Source organism: Carcharhinus amblyrhynchos, chromosome 16 (genome assembly GCF_965287045.1).
Source record: "Carcharhinus amblyrhynchos chromosome 16, sCarAmb.v2.hapA, whole genome shotgun sequence".
Taxonomy (NCBI): Eukaryota; Metazoa; Chordata; class Chondrichthyes; order Carcharhiniformes; family Carcharhinidae; genus Carcharhinus; species Carcharhinus amblyrhynchos.
Window position 1 is genome coordinate 26,742,273 of NC_137339.1, and position 27,298 is coordinate 26,769,570.

The 27,298-nt window shown below is 41.4% G+C and overlaps 1 protein-coding gene and 1 long non-coding RNA gene across 4 annotated transcripts in view; one reads left to right on the top strand and one right to left on the bottom strand.

The window, feature by feature from the left end:
* The window catches only part of LOC145353913 (uncharacterized), a 123,700-nt gene extending 119,255 nt beyond the window's left edge, over positions 1-4,445 (top strand). Inside the window, exon 3 of the long non-coding RNA XR_013888774.1 lies at positions 4,260-4,445. This is a non-coding gene — a long non-coding RNA (uncharacterized LOC145353913). The remainder of the gene's footprint in view (positions 1-4,259) is intronic.
* znf512b (zinc finger protein 512B) overlaps positions 1-27,298 on the bottom strand; it is a 115,796-nt gene that overhangs the window by 55,364 nt on the left and 33,134 nt on the right. For all 3 annotated transcript variants that reach the window (XM_080204888.1, XM_080204889.1, XM_080204891.1), the window contains exons 3-4: positions 9,349-9,428; positions 991-1,119 (exon numbers count right to left, since the gene is read on the bottom strand). In XM_080204888.1, the coding sequence (XP_080061014.1) occupies positions 991-1,119; positions 9,349-9,428 (209 nt within the window). The remainder of the gene's footprint in view (positions 1-990; positions 1,120-9,348; positions 9,429-27,298) is intronic.

The following is a 27,298-nucleotide window of genomic DNA, read 5'->3' on the forward strand; positions in this document are numbered from 1 at the left end:
ACTCAAGAACAGCTTCTTCCCTACTGCCATCAGACTTTTGAATGGACCTACCTCGCATTAAGTTGATCTTTCTCTACACTCTAGCTATGACTGTAACATTGCATTCAGCACACGCTCCGTTCCTTCTCTATGTATGGTATGCTTTGTCTGTATATTTTGCAAAAAACAATACTTTTCACTATATACTAATATGTATGACAATAATAAATCAAATCAAATTATTAATGAGGTAAGTTACAAGTCTATTTTAACACTCTGCATCTACAGTGTGACCAAATGCCTCAGCTTTCCAGCATTCCCATCATACTGGGAAACGCAGGCGAGAATATTCTCTTTATTTGCCCTAATGATAGACTTCCTAGAAATATGCACCAGGTTTAGCATCAATAGAGTCCAGGCAGGAGAGAATTAAAAAGAAAATATGTTGGTGATGTATTGTAAACAATGTAATTGTATGACAATTCTTTGTGTGGTATTTTCCAGCCCCTCTGGCCTGTAGGATTTTCCAGTCCTGCTGGAGTTGGCACGTTGTGGGCGAGGGTTTCCCGATGGCACAGTGGGCAAGCCACACAAAAACCCATAGACTTCAGCAGGACCAGAAGCTCCCTCTGGTAGCCAGCGGCTTGTTGCATCTGCCATGGGAAATCACATATGAGGGTAGCAAAAAATCCTGGCTTTGTCTAATATCATTTGGAAGTGCTAGCCTGTTTTAAATGAAATTGGCTAATGACTGTTTCAAACTATAAATGAAAAGATTGCAACATGAATGCATTAAGTAATTGATGGCTAATATTAGCAGCAATAAAATCTATACTAAAGAGTGAAGATTCATAGGGCACCTCATTCTTTTTTCCTTCACCTTCTGAAATCCAACTTATGTCCAACACATACAAAAATTTTCTTGTCTGACACATTACTGGTTCATTAATGTTTAAACATTGAATAAATTTATTTTATACAAATTATCTACCACAAGAAAGTAGTTCTTACGCTCCGACAACGCTGGTAATGGCACTTCAATCCATAAATACTCGGAAACTCCAGCCAGCAACCAGAGCTAGGACATTTAACTCGAGAATGTATCTTGAACTCTTCTTTCCATTTCGCCATCACGCCTGCCTAGAAGCAGAAATGTTCTATTAATAAATGTAAGCTTTGTGCAAATTAACCAGATGCAAAAGAGTTCCTCTGAATGGAAGTGTTTGAAACTTGATGAAGATAAGCTGAACAATGACAGAATATTCATTTTGGCTTTACTATTTTTTAAACTACAGTCTACGCCCATTGTATGACATTAGTTGTATTGGTCCTGAATTTCAACAGCATTATTTGGCACATCGGCAATGTTAGTCAGGCAAAGTGGTTTTTTATGGACAATAAATTGTGACAAGTATCATTTCTAACAGTTCTCCAAACGAAAGTTAAACATTCCCCTAAATTTCTAAGCACAATATGACTCTTGCCACAATCCAGTTGGCAAGGTGTATTCTCAATATAAATCTAATTATCATAAATTGTAACAAGGTTCAGTGACTCTGTAATTTTACGTTTCCCATTTTATGTTCACAATGCATTAGGATGAATTAGAATGAAAAATAGTCAGACACTATTGCCAGGATTAGCTAAGAATGAAGGAATTATTAATTTAAGCCTCGGGATTGCTAAAGTGAATGGGGAAAAAAATTGGCAGATGGGATACAATGTAGGAAAATGCAAAGTTGCGCACTTTGGTAGGAAGAACAAAGGAGCTGAAAATTATCTAAATGGAAAAAGATGACAGAAAGTTACAGCACAGACAGATTTGGCAGACTTTGTGTATAAATCACAAAAAGCAAGCACAAAAGTTCAGCAGGTAATGTGAAAGGCAAATGCAATGTTGGCTTTTATTTCGAAGTGAATGGAATTTAAAAATAGGGAAATCTCGCTAAAACTGTAAAGGCACTTGTTAGATCACACCTGGAATACTATGAACAGTTTCGGTCCCCTTATCTAAGGAAATATGTGCTGACAATAGAGGCAGTCCAGAGAAGGTTCATTAGTTAATCCTGGGTATGGAGGGATTTTCTTATGAGGAGAGATTGAGAGGTTAGGCTTGTACTCACTAGAGTTCAGAAGAATGAGAGACGATCTTAGTGAGACATACGGGATTTTCAGTGGCCTTGAGAGGGTAGGTGTTGAGAGACTTTTTTCCCCCTTGTAGGAGAGTCTAGGACCAGGTAGCATAATCTCAGAGTTAGGGATCGCTCATTTAAGAAAGAGAGGAATTTCTTTCCAGCCCACCATTAGCATTGTTCTCTTTTCCTTGTATGCGAAATAACATATTTTTTTACTTGTATTGCACTTATCTTGACTCTCATATCCAGAGAATTATTCTGTTTTTTTTTAATAGCACATTTTGGGGACTCTTAAGACAGCAATCATAGAGGCTGTCCTCCACCAAAGGGAGTATTGGAGGCTCCATTATGATATGATCATCTCACTAATCCATTCAACTGGCTTTAATTTAAACATTTGCTCACCAATGACATAGGTTGTTAACACAATGTTACATTGTGCATTGATAAGCATTGCATCATCTGAAAAACAAGCTATAAAAAACAGCTATTAAAAAACTTTAAAAAGCTATTTTATATTTCAAATCTATTGAATTTTTTCTTTGCTCTGTTTGGCTCAGATCAGAAACACCAGTCCTCATAAAGTCAGCTTACAACTGTAGCCTTAAAAAATCTTGGCTTGATCTGCAGAAAATGTTACAATAAATGGAAATTAATATCCAAATTCAGATTCACTTGGCAATGACTATTATTTACCAGACAGGCAAACCTTTTGTTTCTATTTTGCTTGTAAACATTTTTGATCATAAGTCTGAGTATTGCTTAATCATTTGGTGTTTTATTATTAGACACATGCCATTTCATTTTCTGGTCAGTTTTTGATAATTATATTTTATGGTTTGTTTAGAAACTATCAGTCAAATTCTGTTATGGAAACTGTGGGGGCGATTCTTCCAACAGTGCTGAATTGGCAAGAAAACTGGTCTAGATTATGACTGTTTTTTCAGTGAAACTTCAGACCCGAATCTCCACACTCTGTGCACTGCGAAGGTCACAATCGTGAATATCATTAAAAGCTCAGGGGGTGGAACTTATTCGTGTCAAAGAGCCTGAAATTGACAGGATGAGCAGGAACCCGCCAACCACACGTCACTAGGAGATCACTGAAAAGACCTCTCAGCATCCAGATCACTGCCCTCCAACCCCTACAGACACTGCTGGCCTCATCGCTAGCCCCCACAACCCCCACAGCCGTTGCTGTCCCCTTCCCTCATACAAACATCGCTGGCTTCCCTTCCCCATACAGAGATGGCTGCCCCCCCACCCCCACAAACACAGACATGGTTGCCTGCTCACCCCTTGCTCCCATGGATCCAGATAACACAGACACCCCAACCCTCCATCCCTTGGACATACTATTCTCACTGCTGCCCTGCAGAGAACTTGTATTGCGCTGACATACAGAACTCCAGCTTGCGAGCATTCCCTTTCTTGAAATGGGAGCCTTGAGTATTGCACCCTCCCTGGACACAGCAGCCTATTGAATGGCAGCCAATCAGCACCCCGAGGGATGCAGGACACTCAATTTAAAGCAACCTTCAAAATTTCTCACAAGGATTTTCTCCCAACACTCACTGCACCTTCACTCCCCTAATAAGGCAGAGCTGTATATAAGCTGCGGGAATGGACACATAGCCAGTCACGCCACAAAGATGTCCATGCGCAAAGCTGCACCCAGATTCACAGACGCCAATCAGGAGCACCTGCAAGATGCCGTGGAGGAGAGGTGTGAGTGGATCTTCCCCGGACAAGGCCCTCACCCAAGGGGCGCATCCGCCATGGCGTTGTGGGAGGAGTTGGTGGAAGTGGTGAATGCCAGGAGCCTGATACTGCGCTCTGGCTGGCAGTGTCACAAAAAAATGTACGACCTTCGAGCAGCAAGGGTGAGTGAGCATCCCACTTGGAAACACACACATGCTTGGCACCGATCTCCAACCCTGCTTAGACACCTGAAGTGCATGCAACAAGTTACCCTTCCCCCAGGAACAGACTCCTTCCCCTCACCCATCAACGACCACCCTTCAGTGGTGACCGTTTTCCGCGAAACTGTCAGCACAACGCCTGAGACACAGGCACGCATTGCACACCATGCACTGCACCATGTTAATGTTTGCTATCCACCTTTGCTATCCACCTATCCCACAGGTGAAGAACATTCACATTGTACATGAGACGACACAGACTGATGGTGGTTTGCCCGACCTGCGGCAGCTGACCAGCATCAAGAGGCGTGCCATGGAGCTGGCAGGGGATGATGGACCTTCCCAGTTGGTCACCAACAGCCAGGTCGGCTTCCAGCATGCAAATGAGCAGAAATGCACCCTCAATCTAGATCCTCCTTGAAGTAAGTGTGATGCTGCATAGAATGTTTTGCCTCCCTCCCCCAGTGTGTGTGTTTTTTTCAGCTCTATGCCCAGAGGAACCCAGCCCTTTGGGTGTTGCCGCCGTCCCTGCTGCTCTGGAAGAAAACACCTCAGAGGGAAGCACTGAGGAACCTTCTGAGGGCAGCATCACTGAAGCAGCACCAGCATGTAACACCCAACCCATCAACACAGAGACTGTCACCATGGTGGGTACCTTTAGTGTTGAGACTGCTGGGTCTAAACTGGTGAGCACATCACACACACTGATGCACGTTGGGTGGAGGCGGGCACATCCGAGGGCTCGAGCACACATGGGTCCCCCCAGAGGCCGGGATTCAGCTGTCCCCAAGCCAGATGTCAGGCCTCGGGGTGTGTTCCTCCCAAGGCTGGTAGAGACGCATCAGCAAACCCGGGAATGGTGTAACAGCTGCCAGTAACCATGCTGTGACTGCAAGACTGTTTAGGGGAGTCAAACAGAGCGCTGATGCAGGAGGAGGTGCTGACACAGTGTGTGAACCAGACCAACACTGCAAGGGTGGTGACCACAGTGGACAGTCTGGCTCAGGGGTCTGTCCATGGGTGACAGGGTCCAGGCCATCCTGGAGACACAACAGGCCATGGGCGAATGTATTTCTGGCATCCAGGAGGCAGTGTTCAATGGCCATGGGTGTCGGGGGCATGTAGGAGACACTGCTGGCCGTGGCTGGGACGCTTGCTGATATTCTGGAGACACAGTAAGAAGTCTCACAACACCAGGTTAAAGTCCAACCAGTTTATTTGATAGTAAACCCACAAGCTTTTGGAAATGCTGTTCCTTCGTCAGGTGTGTGGAAAGTTCTGATCAGAGAAGGGTGTATAAAGGCACACACAGTTTACAGAACACTGATAAAATGCGAGTCTTTACATCTAATCTGCTATTCAAGTCTTAAAGGTGCAGACAATGTGAGTGGAGATAGCATTAAGCATAGGTTAAAAACATGTGTATTGTCTCCAAACAGGACAGTAAGTGAGATGTTGCAAGTTCAGGCAAGTCATGGGGGTTACAGATAGTGCGACATGAACCCAAGATCCTGGTTGAGGCCGTCCTCATGTGTGCAGAACTTGGCTATCAGTCTCTGCTCAGCAACTCCGCGCTGTCACATGTCATGAAGGAGCATGCTTACCCGAGGATCAGAGGCCAAATGTCCGTGACTGCTGAAGTGTTCGCCAACAGGAAGGGAACAGTCTTGTCTGGTGATTGTCAAGTGATGTTCATTCATCCATTGTCGTTGTGTCTGCATGGTCTTCCCAATGTACCATGCTTCGGGACATAATTTCCTGTTACGTATTAGGTAGACTGCATTGGCTGAGTTGTAAGAGTATATGCCGTGTACCTGGTGGATGGTGTTCTCATGTCAGATGGTGTCATCCATGTCAATGATCTGGCATGTCTTGCAGAGGGTTGCTGTGGCATGGTTGTGTGGTGTTGTGGTCACTGTTCTCTTGAAGGCTGGGTAGTTTGCTATGAACAATGGTCTGTTTGAGATTGTGCGGTTGTTTGAAGGCAAGAAGTGGGGGTGTGGGGATGGCCCTGGCGAGATGTTCATCTTCATCAATGATATGTTGAAGACTCTGGAGAAGATGTCATAGCTTCTCCGCTCCAGGGAAGTACTGGATGATGAAGGGTACTCTGTCCACTGTGTCCCGTGTTTGTCGTCTGAGGAGATCGGTGCGGTTTTTCGCTGTGGCACGTTGGTACTATCGATCGGTGAGCCGAGCTCCATATCCTGTTCTTATGAGGGCATCTTTCAGCGTCTGGAGGTGTCTGTCGTGATCCTCCTCATCTGAGCAGATCCTGTGTATACGGAGGGCTTGTCCGTAGGGGATGGCTTCTTCAATGTGTTTAGGGTGGAAGCTGGAGAAGTGGAGCATCTTGAGGTTATCTGTGGGCTTGCGACAATGTGTCTCCGATTCTGCTCCCCACCCCCCAGAGCTGAGTGGTCCCGATTCCCAAGCATAGATACTGTCTATTGACCCTTGCAGACTCAGCCACATGTAATAGAGTACCGGCCCTACCTTCCCCAACATCCACCAGACCCTTGGCGCAAGGGTCACCCCTCCCCTCTATTGGCCAAAAACATGGCCAAACCCTAACAGCTAGGTGGGCCGGAGTGGCAGCGTGCATTCGAAGTACAAGTAGGAGTCAGACTTGGGTGGCACCAGGGGCAGGATTCTAGTATGCACAACAGTGAGTCGTCATCATCCTTCAGCCTTCAACCAAGACTTGGCAACCTTTGCCAGTCCAGGCACATTAACAGGTTTGGATATTTCTGGGGGATATGGTGGTGGGATGACAGAAGCAGGGGACGGGTGATGTGCTGGTTTGAGGGCCCAGGCTGGTTTGGAGGGGGAATAGCGGCTGCACTTGTTCCTGTGGTGTGATGGATGTGTGTTAGTTGCAGCCCCCTTACTGCACAACACCAGCTAGGTGAAGCGGGCTGCAATCAAGGCATCCCTCGCTGGGGGGATGTTGCAAGTAGGCCCTGGAGATGCCTGGTGGGCTTCCTCCTGCTGTCTTCAGGTACTGGCTCATGGACCATAGAGTCGTAGAGGTTTACAGCATGGAAACAGGCCCTTTGGCCCAACTTGTCCATGCCTCCCTTTTTTTGAAACCCCTAAACCAATTGCCCGCATTTGGCCCAAATCCTTCTATACCCATCGTACCCATGTAACTATCGAATTGGTTTTTAAAAGATAAGATTGTATCCACCTCTACTACTACCTCTGGCAGCTTGTTCCAGATACTCACCACCCTCTGTGTGAAAAAATTGCTTCTCTGGACACTTCTGTATCTCTCACCTCTCAGCTTAAACCTATGCCCTCTAGTTTTAGACTCCCTACCTTGGGGAAAAGATATTGACTATCTACCTTGTCTATGCCTCTCATTATTTTATAGACCTCTATACTTTACAGACCTCAGCCTCCTCCGCTCCAGACAGAAAAGTCCCAGTCTATTCAGCCTCTCCTTATAACTCAATCCATCAAGTCCCAGTAGCATCCTAGTAAATCTTTTCTGCACCCTTTCTAGTTTAATAATATTCTGCACACAGTATTCCAAGTGTGGCCTTACCAATGTCTTGTACAACTTCAACAGGACATCCTAACTCCTGTATTCAATGTTCTGACCGATGAAACAAAGCATGCCAAATGCCTTTTTCACCATTCTGTCCACCTGTGACTCCACTTTCAAGAAGCTATGAACATGTACCCCTAGATCTCTTTGTTCTGTAACTCTCCCCAGCACCCTACCATTAACTCGGTAAGTCCTGCCCTGGTTCAATCTACCAAAATGCATTACCTTGCATTTGTCTAAATTAAACTCCATCTGCTACTCATCAGCCCACTGGCCCAACTGATCAAGATTCCATTGTAATTGGAGATAATTTTCTTCACTGCCCACTATGCCACCAATCTTGGTGTCATCTGCAAATTTACTAACCGTGCCCCCTGTATTGTCATCCAAATCATTAACATAGATGACAAATAACAGTGGGCCCAGCATTGATCCCTGAGGCACACCGCTGGTCACAGGTCTCCAGTTTGAGAAACAACTCTCTACAACTACCCTCTGGCTTCTGTCAAGAAGCCAATTTTGTATCCAATTAGATACCTCACCCTGGATCTTGTGAGATTTAACTTTATGCGACAACCTACCATGCGATACCTTGTCAAAGGCCTTGCTAAAGTCCATGTAGACAACATCAACTGCAGTGCGCTAATCTACTTTCTTGTGATATCAGTGATATCTGGGATGTTGCGGTGGCGGTCGGGGGTTGGGGGGGGGTGGGGGGTTGGTGGTGGTGGAGTGGGTGGTGCAGTGGAATGTTCTATTTTCTCATCAGAGCTCTCTGAGTGAGGTTCCATGAAGGAGTCTTGCTCAGCCTTCCCGACCTGACCTGACCTGCCAGAAAATTGGTGGGTCATGTTGGGAGAATCGCCCCCTATTAGTCAAAAGTTTGAGTGAAATCATACTGTGGAATTATTCTTCTCCTTCATTCCAAGTATAACTAAATTGAAAGATTTTATAGATAAAAGATTTAGAAATAGTTCAATCATGTGTCAGGATCAAACAACCCAGTAGTTGGTACTTTGTACCACAATTCACAGCTAAACTGTGAATTCAGATGATATTCACATGAGTAAAAGAGTTGGCAAATCATATTACAACTATATAAAACCTTGGTTAGACAACATTTGGAGCACTGCATGCAGTTCTGATCGCCACACTACCAGAAGGACCTGGAAGCTTTGGAGAGAGTGCAAAGAGGTTCACCAGGATGTTGCCTGGTCTCAAGGGTGTTGACTATCAGGAGACGTTGAATAAACTAGAATTCTTTTCACTGGAAAGATGGAGGCTGTACTTCACTTTGTTCTTTGAAATGTCTCTTTAAAACTTAAGAACAGAGTTTTAAAGGATTAATTTTACCAGACTAACAGGTAAAACATATGATAGACAAAATTTATGCACAAACATTTTGGTATGCCTTTATGACATGCTTGCCAGTGATATTTTTATGCAGATATTAACCCATTTATTTTAAATGCTCATTTATTTTAACTAAGTTATTATCTGTATTAAAATAGTACACACAAGGATGCAGAGCTTGTTCAATGTTCATATGTACTGTTGGTTGATTGAAAGTTCTCCCTGCAAATTATTATTCATGAAATATGTGTAAAGTTAAGAATGATGCAAACATATATCACACAAACATAATTCACCTTAATAACAGTCTAATGTATATCATTAAATTGATAATAATAACCTCAAAGAGCAAAATATATATCTGTATGTTTAAATTTACAATATAAGTGTAGCTCAAACTACCTACTGGGATTTCCTTAAGTTCTTGATCCTCTGAAACGTGTTTTCCTTTCTGTCTGCTTTCTACTTTTTCACTTTCAGAATGTCCTAGACAATAAAAAAAACAATATTCAGACAACAGTTAGTTTCATTAACCTCAAACATTGCACAACAGACATTTATTGGTGTCCCAGGAGACACTTACTGGCAGATTCAGTCTGCTGATTCAGTGATGAAGCCACTGATCCTTTCAGATTATTGGACCTTCGGACTTTTGCTCATTTTTTAACTCGATTAGAATGAAAATATGACAAGATGATTCAACTGTTTCTGAAGTACAATTATATACATTAATAAGGTCAGGCCTACAAAGATAGCTGTTTGCTGATAATTAAAAAACTGTATGCCACACGACAGAGTAAGTAAGAAATTGAAAACTTTTATATAATTGCTCCATATGACGTGTTTCTGAAACTTCCCACAACAATGAGATAATAATTCAATTGATGAATGCTCTTCCCTGTGAGGAACATACCCGCACAAGGCAAGAAGATTCTCCATTTGATTTTAGCCTGTCGACACTATGAAGGGGCCAAGATGCTGAAAGAATTGCCAAAAGGCCAAACATTCACAACGAAACTGGTAGAAACAGCAAAAGCATTTGAAGGCATTGAGCTAAGATCAGGAGGAGGAAGACCTGGTGGTGACACCAAAATTGGCACAGGGAGAGGTGCACTATGTGTTCAAAGGGACCTGCAACTGTTGAAGAACAATGAACTGTGTTCCTTGATCTCAGTTGAAACGGGCAGTGGGGTGAATGGTACAAATGACCCTGGTGCAGCATTTAGGGGAATGCAGAGAAAATAACCACAGCTGCTTCTGATTAACATCTAGTGACTCATGTGGGAAAGTGTAAGCGTGTGTACATTGGTTAGAAACAAAATCAGCTTTTGTGACAGAACAGTTAGCTGACATATGGTGTCTTAGAATGTTAGGGCAGAGAAAAAGACTTTTTTGCTCCAACCAAAACATTTTGCATGAGGAAATGATTTCAAGAGTGGAAATATTTATATTCAGGATGCATCAGTTGCAACTTAAAACAAATTGGCAACCCAGCTGGGATTTTTGAGACATATTGGTGGTAAACACAGACCCAAGTGCAAAGGATATGACTCAAATCTAAATAGTCTAGTAGCACCATACCATTAATTAAAAACTTTTTGTCTACAAATTGCCGGTAGAGGCAGAGAGCATGTAACTAACTACGTATTGTTGGATAGAACTCCACTCAATGTAGTAAGCCACATTATGTTAAACTTGCAGCTTTTTATACATAATAGACACAGATAAGCACACTGTTCAAATTGAGTTTCAGCTACTCTACGGATACTGAAACAGTTCCCCATACTATTGGAATCCACAAGTCTTTTTAAATCTTCTTCTCGATATCAACAACACTTCAGTTAATCAGTTTTTTCATGAAATCATTTATTTAAGGAAAAGAATATTGGCAGTAATGCCAATTTGCCTTTCAATAAAGAGTTCTGCCTTTTAAGGCAATGAATCTGTTTGGAACATGCACATTCTCCTTGTGTCTGTGTAGATTTCCTCCAGATGCTCCGGTTTCCTCCAGGTTAGTTGGATTGGCCATGCTAAAATTGCCTCTTAGTGTCAGGGCGATTAGCAGGATAAATACATGGGGTTATGGGAATAGGGTCTGGGTGGGATTGTTGTTGGTGCAGGCTCAATGGGTCAAATTACCTCCTTCTGCACTGTAAGGATTCTATGATTCTATGAATATCAATACTGAGGCAATGAACAGTGTTCCTCAGTTGACATGCTGGGGATAATTTTCATTTTGGGCCTGGGCGGAAACTAGATGTTACACATTTACTTGTTATTCTCCTTGCTCAATTTTTTCCCAACTGACTGAACCATAACCATCAGTTTTCCAACCATGCTTAAAGTGAAAATTAATCCCAATGTTACGCCCCAATAAGGCACGACACAAAGACTGAACTCTACCCAAAACTTCTCTACCCAAAAGTGCAATTAACCCAAACTGAAAATGGTCCTTTCCTTTTATTTAGTGCAAAAGAAAATGTAGAGTGATATCAAGTCAATTATATCTTAGAGCCTTAAGAGACTTGAGCCTCACATTGGAATTTGAATCAACATCCAAAGTTCAAATTGAGATTTTTCAGTGTAGCTTTCAATTTTATCCATGGGTTCATTCAATATCTGTCTCATGCTATCACAATTCTTAAATGTAGTTAGAGAAGTTGGCCATTAAAATTCATTACAATCCATGTTTAACAAATTGGATCTTATCTAAACTTAGCCAACTGATGTTTCAGCCACGGTTATTCAGCACTCACATCTACAATGCTGTACTGTAAACGGATAAGTAATGCTCAAACCCATTAATATGTGAAGTCAGTGCAAGGTTTTTTTATATGGAGTTGAAGAAATGTATGTCTTTTACCTATGCGTCTTCCAGGAGCATGTGAGGCCATGATTATCCATAAACAAACTAACCACTCTCACTGGAATACCTACCCAGTAAAAGACTGAAAACAGGCCAATGAGTTTCTCAAGGTCATTAGGAAAAGTCAATTGTGTAATGATTTTTTAATTAAGCCTGACAATTAAACATGCTAAGATTGCTCAGATTAAGTGACAGGAGACAGCGACTTATAATATTGTACATTCTATATTACCGGTTGTTGGGAGTGAATTCCCCTCTAGGGACAAGTATTTAAGAATATGATTAAATTACTGCTAAGTTCATTTCATGCATAGTTATAATTAATCAGTTCTGACCAGTCACAAGTAATATACTTATCTTCTCCGCAAAGCAGAGAAATCTCAAGTGGGCAATTGCTATCTGTGCAAACAGAGGGAATATTGCTGACATCAAGGATTATTTCTGGACTCCAATCTGTTCACTTGCATGACCATCATTTCTACATGAACATTGGGTCCAATTTCATATCTTGCAGGGTATTATCACTGCATCAATTGCACTTAATTGGAAAAACAGCAGCAAGGGTTTTGTAGCATTGGGTTGTTACCAACAATTATGCCTGCACTCTAACCAAAGCCCAACAACTTTCATTGCAATTTGGAAATAATACCTCTAGGGTGGGATTTTCCAGCCACGTTCGCCCTAAGGCTGGAAAATCCCACCCAAGGTCAACGGATCTTTGCATGGTCCATGTTCCACCCGCTACTATTACTGTGGCGGGTGGGATGGAAAAATTCCACCCCTAGTGTTCTATTTTTGCTTATTTTCATTAAAATTCTGCATGAGTAGACGTAATTGAATCCTTTGTTCGATGTTTGTGTCTTTCATTACATTGTGTAACAGTAATAAGCATAATTGAATAAAACTTTTATTTAATAAAAGCATTTATTTTAACTGGATAAAAGCAAATTGCAGCGGATGCTGGAATCTGAAACCAAGAGAGAAAATGCTGGAAAACCTCAGCAGGTCTGGCAGCATCTGTAAGGAGAGACAAAACCTGACATTTTGAGTCCAGATGACCCTTTCTCAAAGATAAAAGGCATTGAAAGTGGGAGATATTTATACTGTGGGGGAAGGGAGAGAAATGGAAAGCAATGAAGGTGGATAGGGCGGGAGAGACATTCAGAAATCCTGTTGGAGAGAAGAGCAGTACTTCTTCAGGATAGGCATTTCTGGAAGAGAAGTGGCAGTAAGTTAAACACTAGATAAAAGCAAATTACTGTGGATGCTGGAATCTGAATCCAAAAGAGAAATGCTGGAAAATCTCAGCAGGTCTGGCAGCATCTGTGAGGGGAGAAAAATGTTGACATTTCAAGTCCAGATGATCCTTTGTCTTTTAGCTTTGACAAAGGGTCTTCTGGACTCGAAACGTCAGCCCTTTTCTCCCCTTTCAGATGCTGCCTGACCTGCTGAGATTTTCCAGCATTTTCTCTTTTGGCATTTATTTTAACTACATAGTTCCTTTGCTAAAACACTCTGACTGAATATTCTCCAACTACGCCTGTGGCTGGGATTCCCCAGTCCTGCTGCAGTGAATGGAGTTTTGGCTGAGTGCCAATTTCTTCATTCTCGCTGATAGCGCTGGCAGGGCAAACGATTTTGGAGAATCCTGGCCTATGTGAATGTAGTTCCTACAATTATCTGTAAAGGGTAAACATCAGAAGCATACATAATGCCGACATAATAATGGTGTTAGATTACGTGACTGAAAAGTAAGAGAGATATGGAAGGAGGAGAAGCTCTAACCTTGTGTAGGGGTTCAAAGGTGTAAATAGTTGCTGTAAATATAAAGTAGTAGTTTTGAGAAGCTACAGACTCAAGCAGCATAATCTGGGAGAATAGACAATTTCCAAAACATCTGTTTAGACCCAGATCACACAATGAACTTACGAAAAAAACCCACATCGTCATAACTGGAAAGGCCATCCCCTGTCACAAAGGACATCACAGCAACCCACATAATGGACTAAGTAGAGGAAGAATTGCCATGGAGATGAGCAAAACATTCGTCCACCCCGCAAGAAACGGGATGGAAACACAACGGCAAATCAACAGAGTGGTTCAATACCAAGGAATAGAAAAACAGGATAAAAATATACCCAAATTTACCTACAACGAAAGAACTTACCATTCTTTTGGCAGTAGTGTGAACAAGATATGGGAGAGTTATGAGGTGTCCAGACTGTCTGAATTTATGAACTCATAGATTTGAAGGGGGAGACGGGATAGTAATAATGATGTGAATACATGGGATAAACTAGAAAAACATTAAATAACTAGAATAATATGAAATACATTGGATAAAGTGTGTGTATGTGTGTGTATGCACGTGCGTTTGTGCATGTGTGGATGATGGGGGAGTTGTATAATGATGCAGCATATAATGCGTTAACGTGGGACTCGCTGCAGTACTGTCCACACAGTGATATAACAGGACACATGACCAGCCCCTAGGAATCAGTCTAGTGTTGGACTGAGCCATGTGCACAAGCAAGTATGGAGTCAGCTCCTTGCCTGAACACAGTTTCTGTACAGTTAACCTACTTAAGACTATAAAGGCTTTAGTAAGACCTACCGCACAATATCTAATACCTATAACAGAGGTTAAGTGCACAATTACAGTATCCAGTTCACATGGAAAGTCAGTGCAGTTATTACAATCTCCAGATCACATTGTTGAATGACTGATTACTGAGCAATAAAAGTAATCTCCTAATCATAGAGAATGTGAAGTCACTTACAGGAGATACCCAAAAAGCTAAATATGAGAGGGTATCTAGGTCAGATATGAAATTTGCAACACTTGTATTCAATGACTCCAGTTGCTCACACTTGAAGTTAGTGTACCAATGGGACTGACATGTCATGTATATTTGAAGAATGAATTTAAATAATTCCTTGCTCGATACATTTGCATTTATGAGATGGCTAAAATAATAAGATTTCAATCTGTGATTGATGTTGTGCTCCCAAGTAAGTCTTCTTAGAGTTATGTCGATGAAATGTTGTGGCTCTCATGGTGAAATTCTTTCTCATCAATAATGAGGAATGTTTTTCTCATTGCAGAGAAAGAGATGAGATTAAACAAAATACAATAAATTAAAATATTCACTAAATTATAAATTGACATCATGATAGTGGCCAATTTAATGGCAAACATATTCTATAATTTATAACAAGGCAGTTATTTGTAAAGTGCCATTTTAATGTTGGCTCTCACTTCTTCACTGGCTGCAGCAAATAATATGTTGTTATTGAAGAGGAGAAAGATATACATCATTTCTATGATATGCAGCTTCACTTGAAACATAGAAACATAGTAAATAGGTGCAAGAGTAGACCATTCGGCCCTTTGAGCCTACACTACCATTTAATATGATCAAGACTGATCATGCACGTTCAGTATCTCACTCCCGCTTTCTCTCCATACCCCTTGGTGTCTTTAGCTGCATGGGCCACGTCCAGCTCTCTCTTGAATATATCTAGCAAACTGGCCTCAACAGCTTTCTGTGGTAGAGAATTCCACAGTTTCATAACTCTCTGAGTGAAGAAGTTCCTCCTCTTCTCAATCCCGAGTGGCTTATTCTTAGACTGCAACACCTAGTTATGGACTTCCCCAATATTGGGAACAATCTTCCCATATCTAGACTGCCCAGTCGCAACAGGATTTTCTATGTTTCTATGAACAAACGTGATGTTTCACAGAAAGAAAATCCTTTGTATTATAAAAGTATCAACATAGTTTCTGCAAAGCAAGTGCTTTTTCTCTGAATAAACAAGCTTTCTAACTTAATTTGCTATGTCACAAGGCTCACAAGATTGCTGCTAATTAAAGATGTAATTACACATAATACAAAATCTTTTGGGTTTTCTAAGCTTGGCCTAACAGTGAGGGAGAAATGTAGCTACACTTAAGCAAAGCTGAATGAGGGTGACAATGGTGCAATGTATTGAATGTTACAACAAATCAGCCTAATTAAAATCAGCTTGTTAGCAGATGCAAGTACAAAGCAATGAATAAAAGCAGTAGTGCTTCGCTTGCATGTAGCTAGTAGGGCTATCGTTATGAAGAAAAAATGCTCATGCTTTAGGGGATTTTAAAAAAGTTCAATTATTATTAAAGCCACTTTCAAGTTTTCTTGTGATGGCTGGCAGCATCTCTCTTGCCTTATGTGCTCCAAATTCAAATAGTTCAGGTATTGTTAAGGTTGCAGTGCTATATTGGATGAAAATAACCAATGCAGATTAGGAAGGGTCAGTAACAATAACAAAGGTAATAAGTTTGACCACTTAATTAATTGTACACTTCAAGGTCTCAATGGACCCAAGGACAGGCAGGCAAGGATAGCTGTAGTATAGAAGGAGGACATTCAGCCCATCTAGTCATCACCGATGCCTCCCCCATCCCTTCAGATAGAACGAGGGCAGGCGGGTAGGTGACTCGAAACACACCCAATGGACTTTATCTGCCCCAGCCCACCTTCAAAAATGCTGGTAGGACTGTGTAAAATCCAGCCCATGGTGGCAAAGTGATCACGTTTAGGAACCAAATATTCATAGAATCCCTATAGTGCAGGAGACCATTCAACCTATCGAGCCTGCACCAACAACAATCCCACTCTATCCCTGTAACCACATGTATTTACCCTGCTAATTCCATTGACACTAAGGAGCAATTTTGCATGGCCAATCAACTCAACCTGCACCTCTTTGGAGTATGGGAGAAAACCAGAACACCCAGAGGAAACCCACAGGGAGAAAGTGCAAACTCCACACAGACAGGTCAGAATTGATTCCAGGAACTTGGTGCTGTGAGGCAGACAACTACAACTTAACTCGAAGAAGAGAGAAGTAAAATTTAAAAGGAGGAAGGGTGGCCCTGGAAGGGATAATGACACTGAAGAGAAAGAATCTTAGCTTAGAAAATAAAAATATAGAATCATTTTTGTGGAGCTAACTTTGTTGGGAATTACTTTCAGTCCCATAACAATAGTTTTAGTGTAAGGCAGAGAGTAAATCAGAGGTCCGTGTTATAAAAAGTAACACTGTAATCATGGGAGACACTAATCTTCACACAGACTGGCAAACCAAGTTTGCAGTAATAGTATAGAGAATGAATTACTGGAATGCATCCAAGATAGTCTCCTAGAACAGTATGCCAAGGAACTAACTAAGGAACAGGCTATTTTGGATCTAATGTACTACACCGAATAATTTGTGGCTTTACTGCTGGCTTCAAAATCTAACTCATTATGCTCTTGTTGCACAAGTTACCTTAAAAAGTAACCCAAATTCCAATTACTCTAAGTTGTTTTCTTAAAGATTTCTATCTCAGTAATTTGCCATTGGAGCAGCCAGGCTGACCATTGATCACAGAATCCCTACAGTACAGAAAGAGGACATTCAACCCATCTAGTCGTCACCGACTTTCTGACAGAGCAGCTTATCCAGGCCCACCCCCTGCCCTATCCTATAACCTCCCACATTTACTCCGCTAATCCCCCTAACATACACATCTTGCAACACGAAAGGGCAATTTAGCATTGTCAATCCACCTAACCTGCACTTCTTTGGATGTGGGAGGAAACCAGAGTTGACAATAAATAGTCCTGTTATAGCCTGGTTTGCCACTTTTGTTTGCAGTCACATGAATCACGGTGGCAGGGTGACACAGTGGTTAGCACTGCTGCTTCACAGCACCAGTGCCTGGATTGGATTCCTGGCTTTGGTTACTGTCTGTGTGGAGTTTGCACAATTTCCGCATGCCTGCATGGGTTTCCTTCAGATGCTGGTTTCATCCGACAGTCTGAAAGATGTGCTGGTTAGGTGCATTGGCCATGCTAACTTCTCTCTCAGTGTACCCAAACAGGCGCCGGAGTGTGGTGACCAGGGGATTTTCACAGTAACTTCATTGCAGTGTTAATGTCAGCCAACTTGTGACACTAATAAATAAATTTTAAACTTAAATTTCAAGTTATAGGCATAGGTGCATATGGAAAGTTGAAGCCTGCTATTCTGTTGAATCTCTTCAACTAACCGTGGAAATATCTGCTAACTCATATGAATTTGAGGCTCAGGGTCCCCACAGTAGCCCAATAGTTTCCAATGGAAAGTTTGTTTTACAAGCATCAAGATTACAGAAAGGACATTTTATAACTGAGTTTAAATATTTTCTTATATGCATATTTTAAAATTCTAATTCTGAATTCCAGATGTAATTGTTCAGCTTAATAATGAAATGGTAACTAAAACGATTACCAATTAAGATTTCAACTGATTTGTTTTGCTTTTTTCCTTATTTATTCGACTGATCACTTGCATTGATTTGATGGAACAAAGAACAAAGAAAAGTACAGCACAGGAATAGGCCTTTGGCACTCCAAGCCCTTACTGATCATGATGTCCTAACTAAACTAAAGAAAACCTTCTGCCCATACTTGATCTGTATCTCTCTATTCCCTCCCTATTCACGTATCTATCCAGGCGCCTCTTAAATGTTGCTAATGTGCCTGCTTCCACCATGTCCTCTGGCACCCACCACTCTCTGTGTGGAAATCTTCCCCTGCACATCTCCCTTAAACTTTCCTCCTCCCACCTTGAACCTGTGCCCCTTTGCAATTGACACTTGCATCCTGTGAAAAAGTCTCCAACTTTCCACCCTGTCTATGCCTCTCATAATTTTGTGGACCTCCATCAGGTCTCCCCTCAGCCTCCATCTTTCTAGTGCAAACAATCCTAGTTTATGCAACCTCCTCTCATAGCCAACACCCTCAAGACCAGGCAACATCCTTTGCACTTCTTTGCACTCTCTCCAAAGCTGATGTGTTGCTATTGGTTTCTCATTGAAGTTAATCTCTTCATGTCTAATTTATATGTTTCTTATCTCTTCAGTAGTGATTTTGGTGCTGTTTTATGAATAGTTGATTTGATCAGATACAAGTTTAACACATTGTTTTCATGTGAAGTTTGACACAGGAAATGTGACATCTGAAGGATTTGATCATGGCTCATACGCTCCTCATCCCCATTTTCCTGCCTTCTCCCTATAACCCTTCAACAAAACCAGTTAAAAATCTGTCTAACTCCTCCTTAAATTTACTCACTGTCCCAGCATCCACTGCACTTTGGGGTAGTGAACTCCACAGATTCACAACCCTTTGGGAGAAGTACATTCACTAAATATAAACCAATGGATCTTTATACAAAGCAAACTGGATGATACACAGCTCTGTGAAGACTAGAGGGCTACATAGCATAAAATGTATTACATTGCTCAGTTCCCTGGGTTATGCCACTGAAAAAGGAGTCCACATTTTTAGGGAAGGAATCCAGAAGGAAAGAATGATAGATTCTCACAGTGCAGAAGTAGGCCATAATGGCCCATCGAGCCAGCACTGACAACAATCCCACTCAGGTCCTGTCTCCATAACCCCTAAATATTTACCCCCCTAATCCTCCTGTCATTAAGGGGCAATTTATCATGGCCAATCTACCTAACCCACACATCTTTGGAATGTGGGAGGAAACCAGAGCACCTGAGGAAACCCTTGCAGACATGGGTAGAATGTGCAAACTCCACAGGAAGTCACCTCAGACCAGAATTGAACCCAGGTCCCTAGAGCTGTGATGCACCAGTGCCAACAACTGTGCCACCGTGCCACCTCTCACATGTGTTGAAGTAAGCTTTTTTTCATGGTTTCTGGAAAATAGCACTTTTCTTAGACAATGCAGCAGCAACAAAGAAGCTACAACAACAACAATAATAACATGCATTATTGTAGCACTGTTAATGCAAAAAATAAAAAAAGCAAGACTTACTTCAATTACACAGAGCACTGGTGACACCTCATTTGGGATACTCTTTTTCAGTTCTAGACATTCACCAAGAGAGAATGTAGAAGCTTTGGAAGTAGTGTAGCAATAATACAATAGGATGAAGCATCAGAGGACAGAATGTAATGATGATCAAAAATCATATACAATTAAGTTTCACATTTCTATTGATTAAGATGTTAATGAGCTATTCGGATCAAGTTGTTGAGAAAGACATTTTGTCGAAGCTTTTCATCTTGAGCTCATCAGGACATTCGCAAGAATACCATTATACTGTATGAGCAGAGAATGTTAATAGGTAGAGGTGTTGACATAGTGACTGACAGTTAACTGCCAAATATCATTTGAAGACCTCAACCAGGCAGTTTGATTCTGACCGACCACAACATTTTCCTGAGTCTTTCTGGAACTGTCGTTCCTTCAAAAAGGCTTTGGATGCTGAGTCAACATAAATTTTCAACACGTGAAATCAACTGAGTTTTGGAAGATAAGGGTATCAAAAAATACGGAGGGAAAAAAAATGCCTATACTGCGTTGTAATGTACTATGTTCTATGTTCTAAAGGTACGAGAATGTTGTTCAGAGAAGTTCATAGGGCATAGGAACAGAATTAGGCAATTCGGCCCATTAGTCTGCTCCACCATTCGATCATGGCTGATATCCTCCTCATCCCCATTTTCCTGCCTTCTCCCTATAACCCTTCAACCCATTACCAATTAAAAATCTAACTCCTCCTTAAATTTACTCACTGTCCCAGCATCCACTGCACTTTGGGGTAGTGAATTCCACAGATTCACAACCTTTTGGGAGAAGTAGTTTCTTCTCAACTCTGTTTTAAATTTGCTATCCCTTATCCTAAGACTATGATTTCTTGTCCTAGAATGCCCCACAAGAGGAAGCATCTGCTCCACATCTACTTTATCCATACCTTTTATCATCTTGTAAACCTCAATTTGATCTCCCCTCATTCTTCTAAATTCCAGAGAATATGGGCCTAAACTCTTCAATCTCTCTTCATACGACAAACCCTCATCTCTGGAATCTATTCTAGTGAATCTCCTCCGAACTGTCTCCAATGCCACTACATCTTTCCTCAAATAAGGGGACCAAAACTGTACACAATAAGATGAGACCAACCATGATCTACTCAAATAGCTTGAGCATTTTAGATAGGTCAAAATTTATACAGGATGGAAGATGGGAGACTATTAAGGAAGGGCAACTTTAAATTGTAGACAAAAAAGATTTTCAGTGGTGAAGAGAGGCAGATATAAGTAGAAAATAATGTTGCAGATTTAGAAATGGGTGCTCTTGGTGATGGCTATCATGTGTGGTTTAAAGCTCAGTACAAAAGGACATAAATTTTTCATTAGGTTTGTTAATAAATGCAGGAGAAACTTATTTACACAAGTTGTGTTCTAAACATAATTATTCTACCACAGATACTGATAACAGAAAATTGTGGGATCAAACTTTCAATAAATTGAAATAACAGTTAAAATGCAAGCAGAAACTGCAACTGATTGCCTAAATGGGAGTACTTTAAATCATCCAGGTTCAAGGCAAGTCTAGACAAGTTTGCCACACTGAGGAACCAGGGCGATAATCTAAAACAATACAAATAAAATTGTGCTACTGATCACAATATACATAACCTGAGTTCACAAGTCAAAAATCTGCCAGGAATACGGCATATAAAACTGAGAAAGCAAATTTTGCACTCTCTCGTTTCCTTCTCTATGAACGGTATATTTTGTCTGTATAGCGCACAAGAAACAATACTTTTCACGTATGTTCATACATGTGACAATAATAAATCAAATCAAATGTGATCAAAGAAAAGAAATGAAGAAGCTCTGGGCAGCACGGTAGCACAGTGGTTAGCACTGCTGCCTCATCGCGCCAGGGACCTGGTTCAATTCCGGCCTTGGGTCACCATCTGTGTGGAGTTTATACATTCTCCCAGTGTCTGTGTGGGTTTCCTCTGGGTGGTCCGGTTTCTCCTGCAGTCCAGAGATGTGCAGGGTAGGTGGACTGGCCATGCTAAACTGCCTCTTAGTATCCCAAGTGCAAATTAAATGGATTAGCCACGTTGAATGTGCAGGGTTACAGGGATAGGATGGGGAGAGGACCTGGCTAAGACTCTATCAGAGAGTCAGTGCAGACTCGATGGGCTGAATGGTCTCCTCCTGCAGTTCTATGATTCTATGAAAAGTCATATGATTTGAAACTCTGTTTCTCTTGCCACTGGCTGAGAAACTGTTGCTGCTAAGGAAATGAATGCATTGCTATTGAGATAAACATTGGGTGGATTTTCTGGCTGTGCTTGCCACAAGACCGAAAAATCCCACCTGTGGTCAACAGACATTTGCATGGACCGTGTCCCGCCCGCTACAATTCCCACGGCAGACAGGACAGGAAAGTTCTGCCCAATATGTTTAAGAAATGTTATGAACAGGGAGAAATTCACTTAATTGCTATAAATGGAACATGAAATCACTTCTATGATGTACAAACACAGAAATGATAAAAGTAAGAACCTTAGGAAACATAAAGGAAAATAATCTACAAACATTTCACAGAAGGCATCAAGACAAATGTTGGATCTGCTCACGATAATCCAGTACCAAAGGAGAAGCACAGCATTAATCAAACTTCATAGAATCCCTGCAGTACAGAAAGAGCCCATTCAGTCCATTGAGTTTGTACTGACCACAATCCCACTTAAGAACATAACATAAGAACATAAGAAATAGGAGCAGGAGTCGGCCATCTAGCCCTTCGAGCCTGCCCCGCCATTCAATAAGATCATGGCTGATCTGTCGTGTCTCAGTTCCACTTTCCCGCCCTCTCCCCATAACACTTAATCCCCTCGCCTATCAAAAACCTATCAACCCGCATCTTAAAAATATTTAGCGAGGCAGCCTCCACCACCTCAACGGGCACAGAATTCCAGAGATTCACCACCCTTTGAGTGAAGGAGTTCCTCCTCAACTCCGTTCTAAACCGCCCCCCCTTTATCTTGAGGCTGTGCCCTCTAGTCCTACTGTCCTTTCTGAGCGGGAAGAGCCTCTCCACCTCTATCCTATCCATCCCATTCATCATCTTATATGTCTCAATGAGATCTCCCCTCATTCTTCTAAACTCTAATGAGTACAAGCCTAGTTTATTCAGCCTCTCCTCATAGCTCAACCCCCTCAACTCCGGTATCAGCCTTAGGCCCTCTTCCCGTAACCCCACACATTTACCCTGATAATCTCTCAGCCGTAGGCTGAATTTAGCAAATCTTTGGACTGTGGGAGGAGACTGGAGCACCTGGAAGAAACCCACAAGACATGGGGAGAAAGTGCAAACTCCGCACAGACAGTGAACCGAGGCCGGAATTGAATTTAGGTCCCTGGTGCTCTGATGCAGCAGTGCTAACCACTGTTCCACCATGCAGCCCCAAATTTGGTATGCACAGAGCTGCTAAAGAGTTTGATAAGATATCCAGGTGAAGCAGGACTCAAATACATTCATCAAAAAAAGGTTCCAAAGAACATCATTGGGGAACCTAATAACAAATACACTGAGCCATAATTTGAACGCAACTGAGCTGGGATATTTAGGTTCTACAAATCTCAAGATTAATATTTTGCATTATTCTCAAAGATAAATTGTAGAAAGTAACATAAAATTATAAAGAATATAAAATGCAGAAACAGGCCACTAAGCCTAACTGGTCTGTGTCAGTGCTAACGTTCCACAGGAACCTCTTTGCATTTTATTACATTAACACTATCTGCATATTCTCTATTCCTTTCTCCCCCAAGTAGTTAGTGAGCTTCTGGTAAAGGCATTTTCTATTCTACATTAGTTTAGTAATTACTACAGCAACTTTGTATAATCAGAGGAAAGTGAGTATAATGTAGATTTGTTGGCAACAAAAAGATCGAATACAAAGTCAGCATCAACAGTAAAGAGGAACAGTGAGAATGAAGATGTGTCATCCAAGGAACAGTGGAAGAAGTTTAAAGTTTATTTATTAGTTTCACAATGAAGTTACAAGTCGCCACTCTCCGGTACCTGTTTGGGTACACTGAGAGAGAATTTACCATGGCCGATGTACCTAACCAGCACCGGATTGTGGGAGGAAACGGAGTACCTGGAGGAAGCCCACACAGGCATAAGGAGAACTTGCAGACTCCGCACGGACAGTGACCCATGCAGTGACCCCGGATCCCTGGTGCTGTGAAGCAGCAGTGCTAAACTGTGCCTCCATAATCTCTATTAGAGCTGGTACAAAAAATATGATGATGTAGTGAAAAAGGTGATATGATGCTTAAAATGTTGCAGTTCTCAGGTGGAGGCCTTAATTAGATATTAATTAACTACTCCAAGGATTGATACAGAAGAAACACATCTATCGAGATTAATATCAACTAAAACAAAATGAGACACGAAATGAACAGAAGAACCAATATCAAATGTATAATAGGGCATAAGATGGATCTTCCGACAAAACCAATGCACTGAAAACTGTTGTCATGTTTGCAAATTATACTGTTTTAACTTTCCCTAAAGAGACAGCTCCTCATCAGAAATTAAATAATAGAAAATATGTATAATAATAGAAAATAATAGACTGGTGAATTTAGTTACTCGGAAATAAGGACTAATTATCAGCAAGAGAAAGGGTTTGCCAGTACCAAATTCATCTAGTGAGTTCCTATCTTAGCACAGGAAGTTTCTAAGAGGAATAAATGATCTTCATTCACCTAATGGATATTCAGGATAGAAACTTAAAATTTAAAGAAATGTAATATGTAGGATAGGAATTTAAATAGCTTAATAAAATGAGTGATCTCTTTTATTTAAATGCAGTTAACAAAAAGTAAGTTAACTTTTAGGTTGTTCTTACACGAGACATCAAGCAAACAATCAAAAGAAATAGTTTGATATAAAAATTAAAAATGCTGGAACAACTCAGCCGGTCTGGCAGCATCTGTGGAGAGAGAAACAGTTGATGGTTTGAACTCATATGACTGTTCTTTGGCGCTGAAGAGAGGTAGAAATATAATAGATTTTATACTGTTTAAGAGGGGGTGGAACAAGAGGTGCAAATCAGAGGCCAGGGGTAGGTGAAAGCTCAGGATAGGTGTGACAAAATGTCATTGACAGAACACAAAGGGAGTATGAATGCTAGTGTTAAAGACAAAAGGAGGTACTAACAGCGGCATTAAAAGTAAGATAACAGAATGTTATTAAGAGCAGAACAAGGATTAGCGATCTATGAAAGGTTGTGGGGGAAGGACATTGAGGAATAAAAAGGATTTTTAACAATCAAAACGGAAGGGAGAACTTGTGTTCTGAAGTTGTTGAATTCCATGTTAGGTCTAGTAGGCTATAAAGGCCTGATTGGGAAATGAGGTACTATTCTTCCATTTGCATTGTGCTTCACTGGAACATTGCAGCATGCCAAGGACGGAGATGTGGGCATGGGAGCAAGATGGTGAGTTGAAATGGCAAGTGACAGGAAGATTGTGGTCATGCTTTTGGACTGAACAAAGGTTTTCCACCAAACAATCACCCAATCTGCATTTAGTCTCTCCAATGTAAAGGAAACTATATTGTGAGCAGCGAATACAATGGACTAAATTGAAGGAGCAGCAAATGCCTCACCTGCACAGTGAAAAGAAGTGTTGGGGTCTTGGATGGTGAGCAGGGAGGAGGTAAAGGGGAAGGTGTTACACCTTTTGGAAGGGTGTCATGGGATGGGGCCGCAGAGTTGGAGATGATGGAGGAGTGGACTGGGGTGTCACGAAGGGAATATTCCTAGGTAACGTGTGGAAGACGGGTCGGACACAGTGGAGGACCCTATCAACCATGGTGGGAGGGAAATCTCAGCTCACAAAGACATGACAGAAGCACCATTTTGTAAGTTAGTATCATTGGAACAGATGCAATAGAGAAGGAAATGGGAGAATAAGATGAATCTCTTTTTTCAGAATTATCTTTGTTCTTTTGGACAGAATACAGTATAATAGGTTGCACTGCTTGAGCTGTTTTCAGAATTTCCGAGGTCCTGATAAGTGCCAACCTGCCCAAGTTCGTGAGAGCTATGATTAGGCTAAGACCAAGGCAGGCTGAGGTACCAGTAATGTAGCTGTGAGCTCTCACTCCAAGGAAGACTCCTGAAGCCCAACCTCCAACGAAACAATTCAATGGATCATCTTCTTTCCCTCGGATTTGTGCAGTTAGGCAACTGGTCGCTCCCAAAATTGCACCAAGTGCAGCCATAGTTAAGGTGTCATTGGTTGCTTTCTGCTTCAACAACATTTGTGGGTAACAATATGATAGGCTGAACCAGCAAGGCCGAGGCTGACACTAGCTCATGTGTTCTCCCAGGTTTTGCTGGGACATTCTTCGACATCCGTCGTGGGAATTGGTGGATTTGTAATGAATATTGGTAGATAGTCTATCGTCTGAAATGGGGACAGAAAGGTCAAGGAAGAGAATGGATGTCGGAGATGGACCATGCAAAGATGAGAGAGGGCTGCAAATTGGAAGCAAAATCAATAATTTATTCTAGGTCCAGATGAGAGCTTGTGGCGGCACTGATATGGTCATTGATGTACCAGATAAAGTGTTGTGGAAAGGGACTGAGAAGTACTAGAACATAACCCATGTAAAGGCAGGCATTACTGGGAAAATTCTGGCCTATATCCCATGAAAGAATATGAAAAAGTATGTATTCAATTAGTTAATGGAGTTGCTTAGTAATCAAGTCCTTCAACTGTCTAATTTGCCCTTGCCGAGTTTACTGATCAAGGAATGAAGAATTTGAAATTGATTAATTATGCTATTGTCAATAATATTTCAGTGCAGTAGAGCACATTAACCTGAACTCTGCTAATCAGCATAGATCAACAATCCAGGAGAAGTGTGCTTGGACCTGAGCAGTTCAAATTTGCAGCATTTTAGTTAACCACAAAATACATTTCCCCCTACTGTGATTATAATCAATGAGATGCTGAGCATGAAAAAGTGGAATACGTTACAGTAGTAGATTATATTAATGCCAATTGATCTTGCACTGCGTTCCTCAATTAAAAATTATTAATTGCCTTTAGCAACTGACAGGTCTAACAAGGATTGCTGATAAATTACCAGGTTTGACTTGGCCCAGTCATTCAGCTTAATTTTCAACTATTTGAACTTATTTACTTACGCCTACAATTGGTTTGGAAGTGAGTTGTTATTTTTTAAATAATTAATTTTGAATTTGGCTTTAGTGTTAATATTTATAGTGAAATGAAGACAAGAGCCATAAGGCCAAACTGAAGGAAGGCAATCTGATGTGTCAGTATAGATGATGGGAATGGATGCCTGTTCATAGAATCACAGAATCCTTATAATGCAGAAAGAGGTCAGAAGAGTTCTTGAATGTGATGTGGTAGGTATGATACTCTTTTCTATTCCAATGCAAAGGAGGTAACGCCAAGTCCTAGCCATATCACAGATCAAGGCCTGGATTATCACCTGTGAGTAAGGTACGCAGAATCAGAAGAATTCCCAGCTCCATGAACCCAACCTTTACTACCCAAACTTGCACTTCATAGTGTTGGGGGTGGGCTAG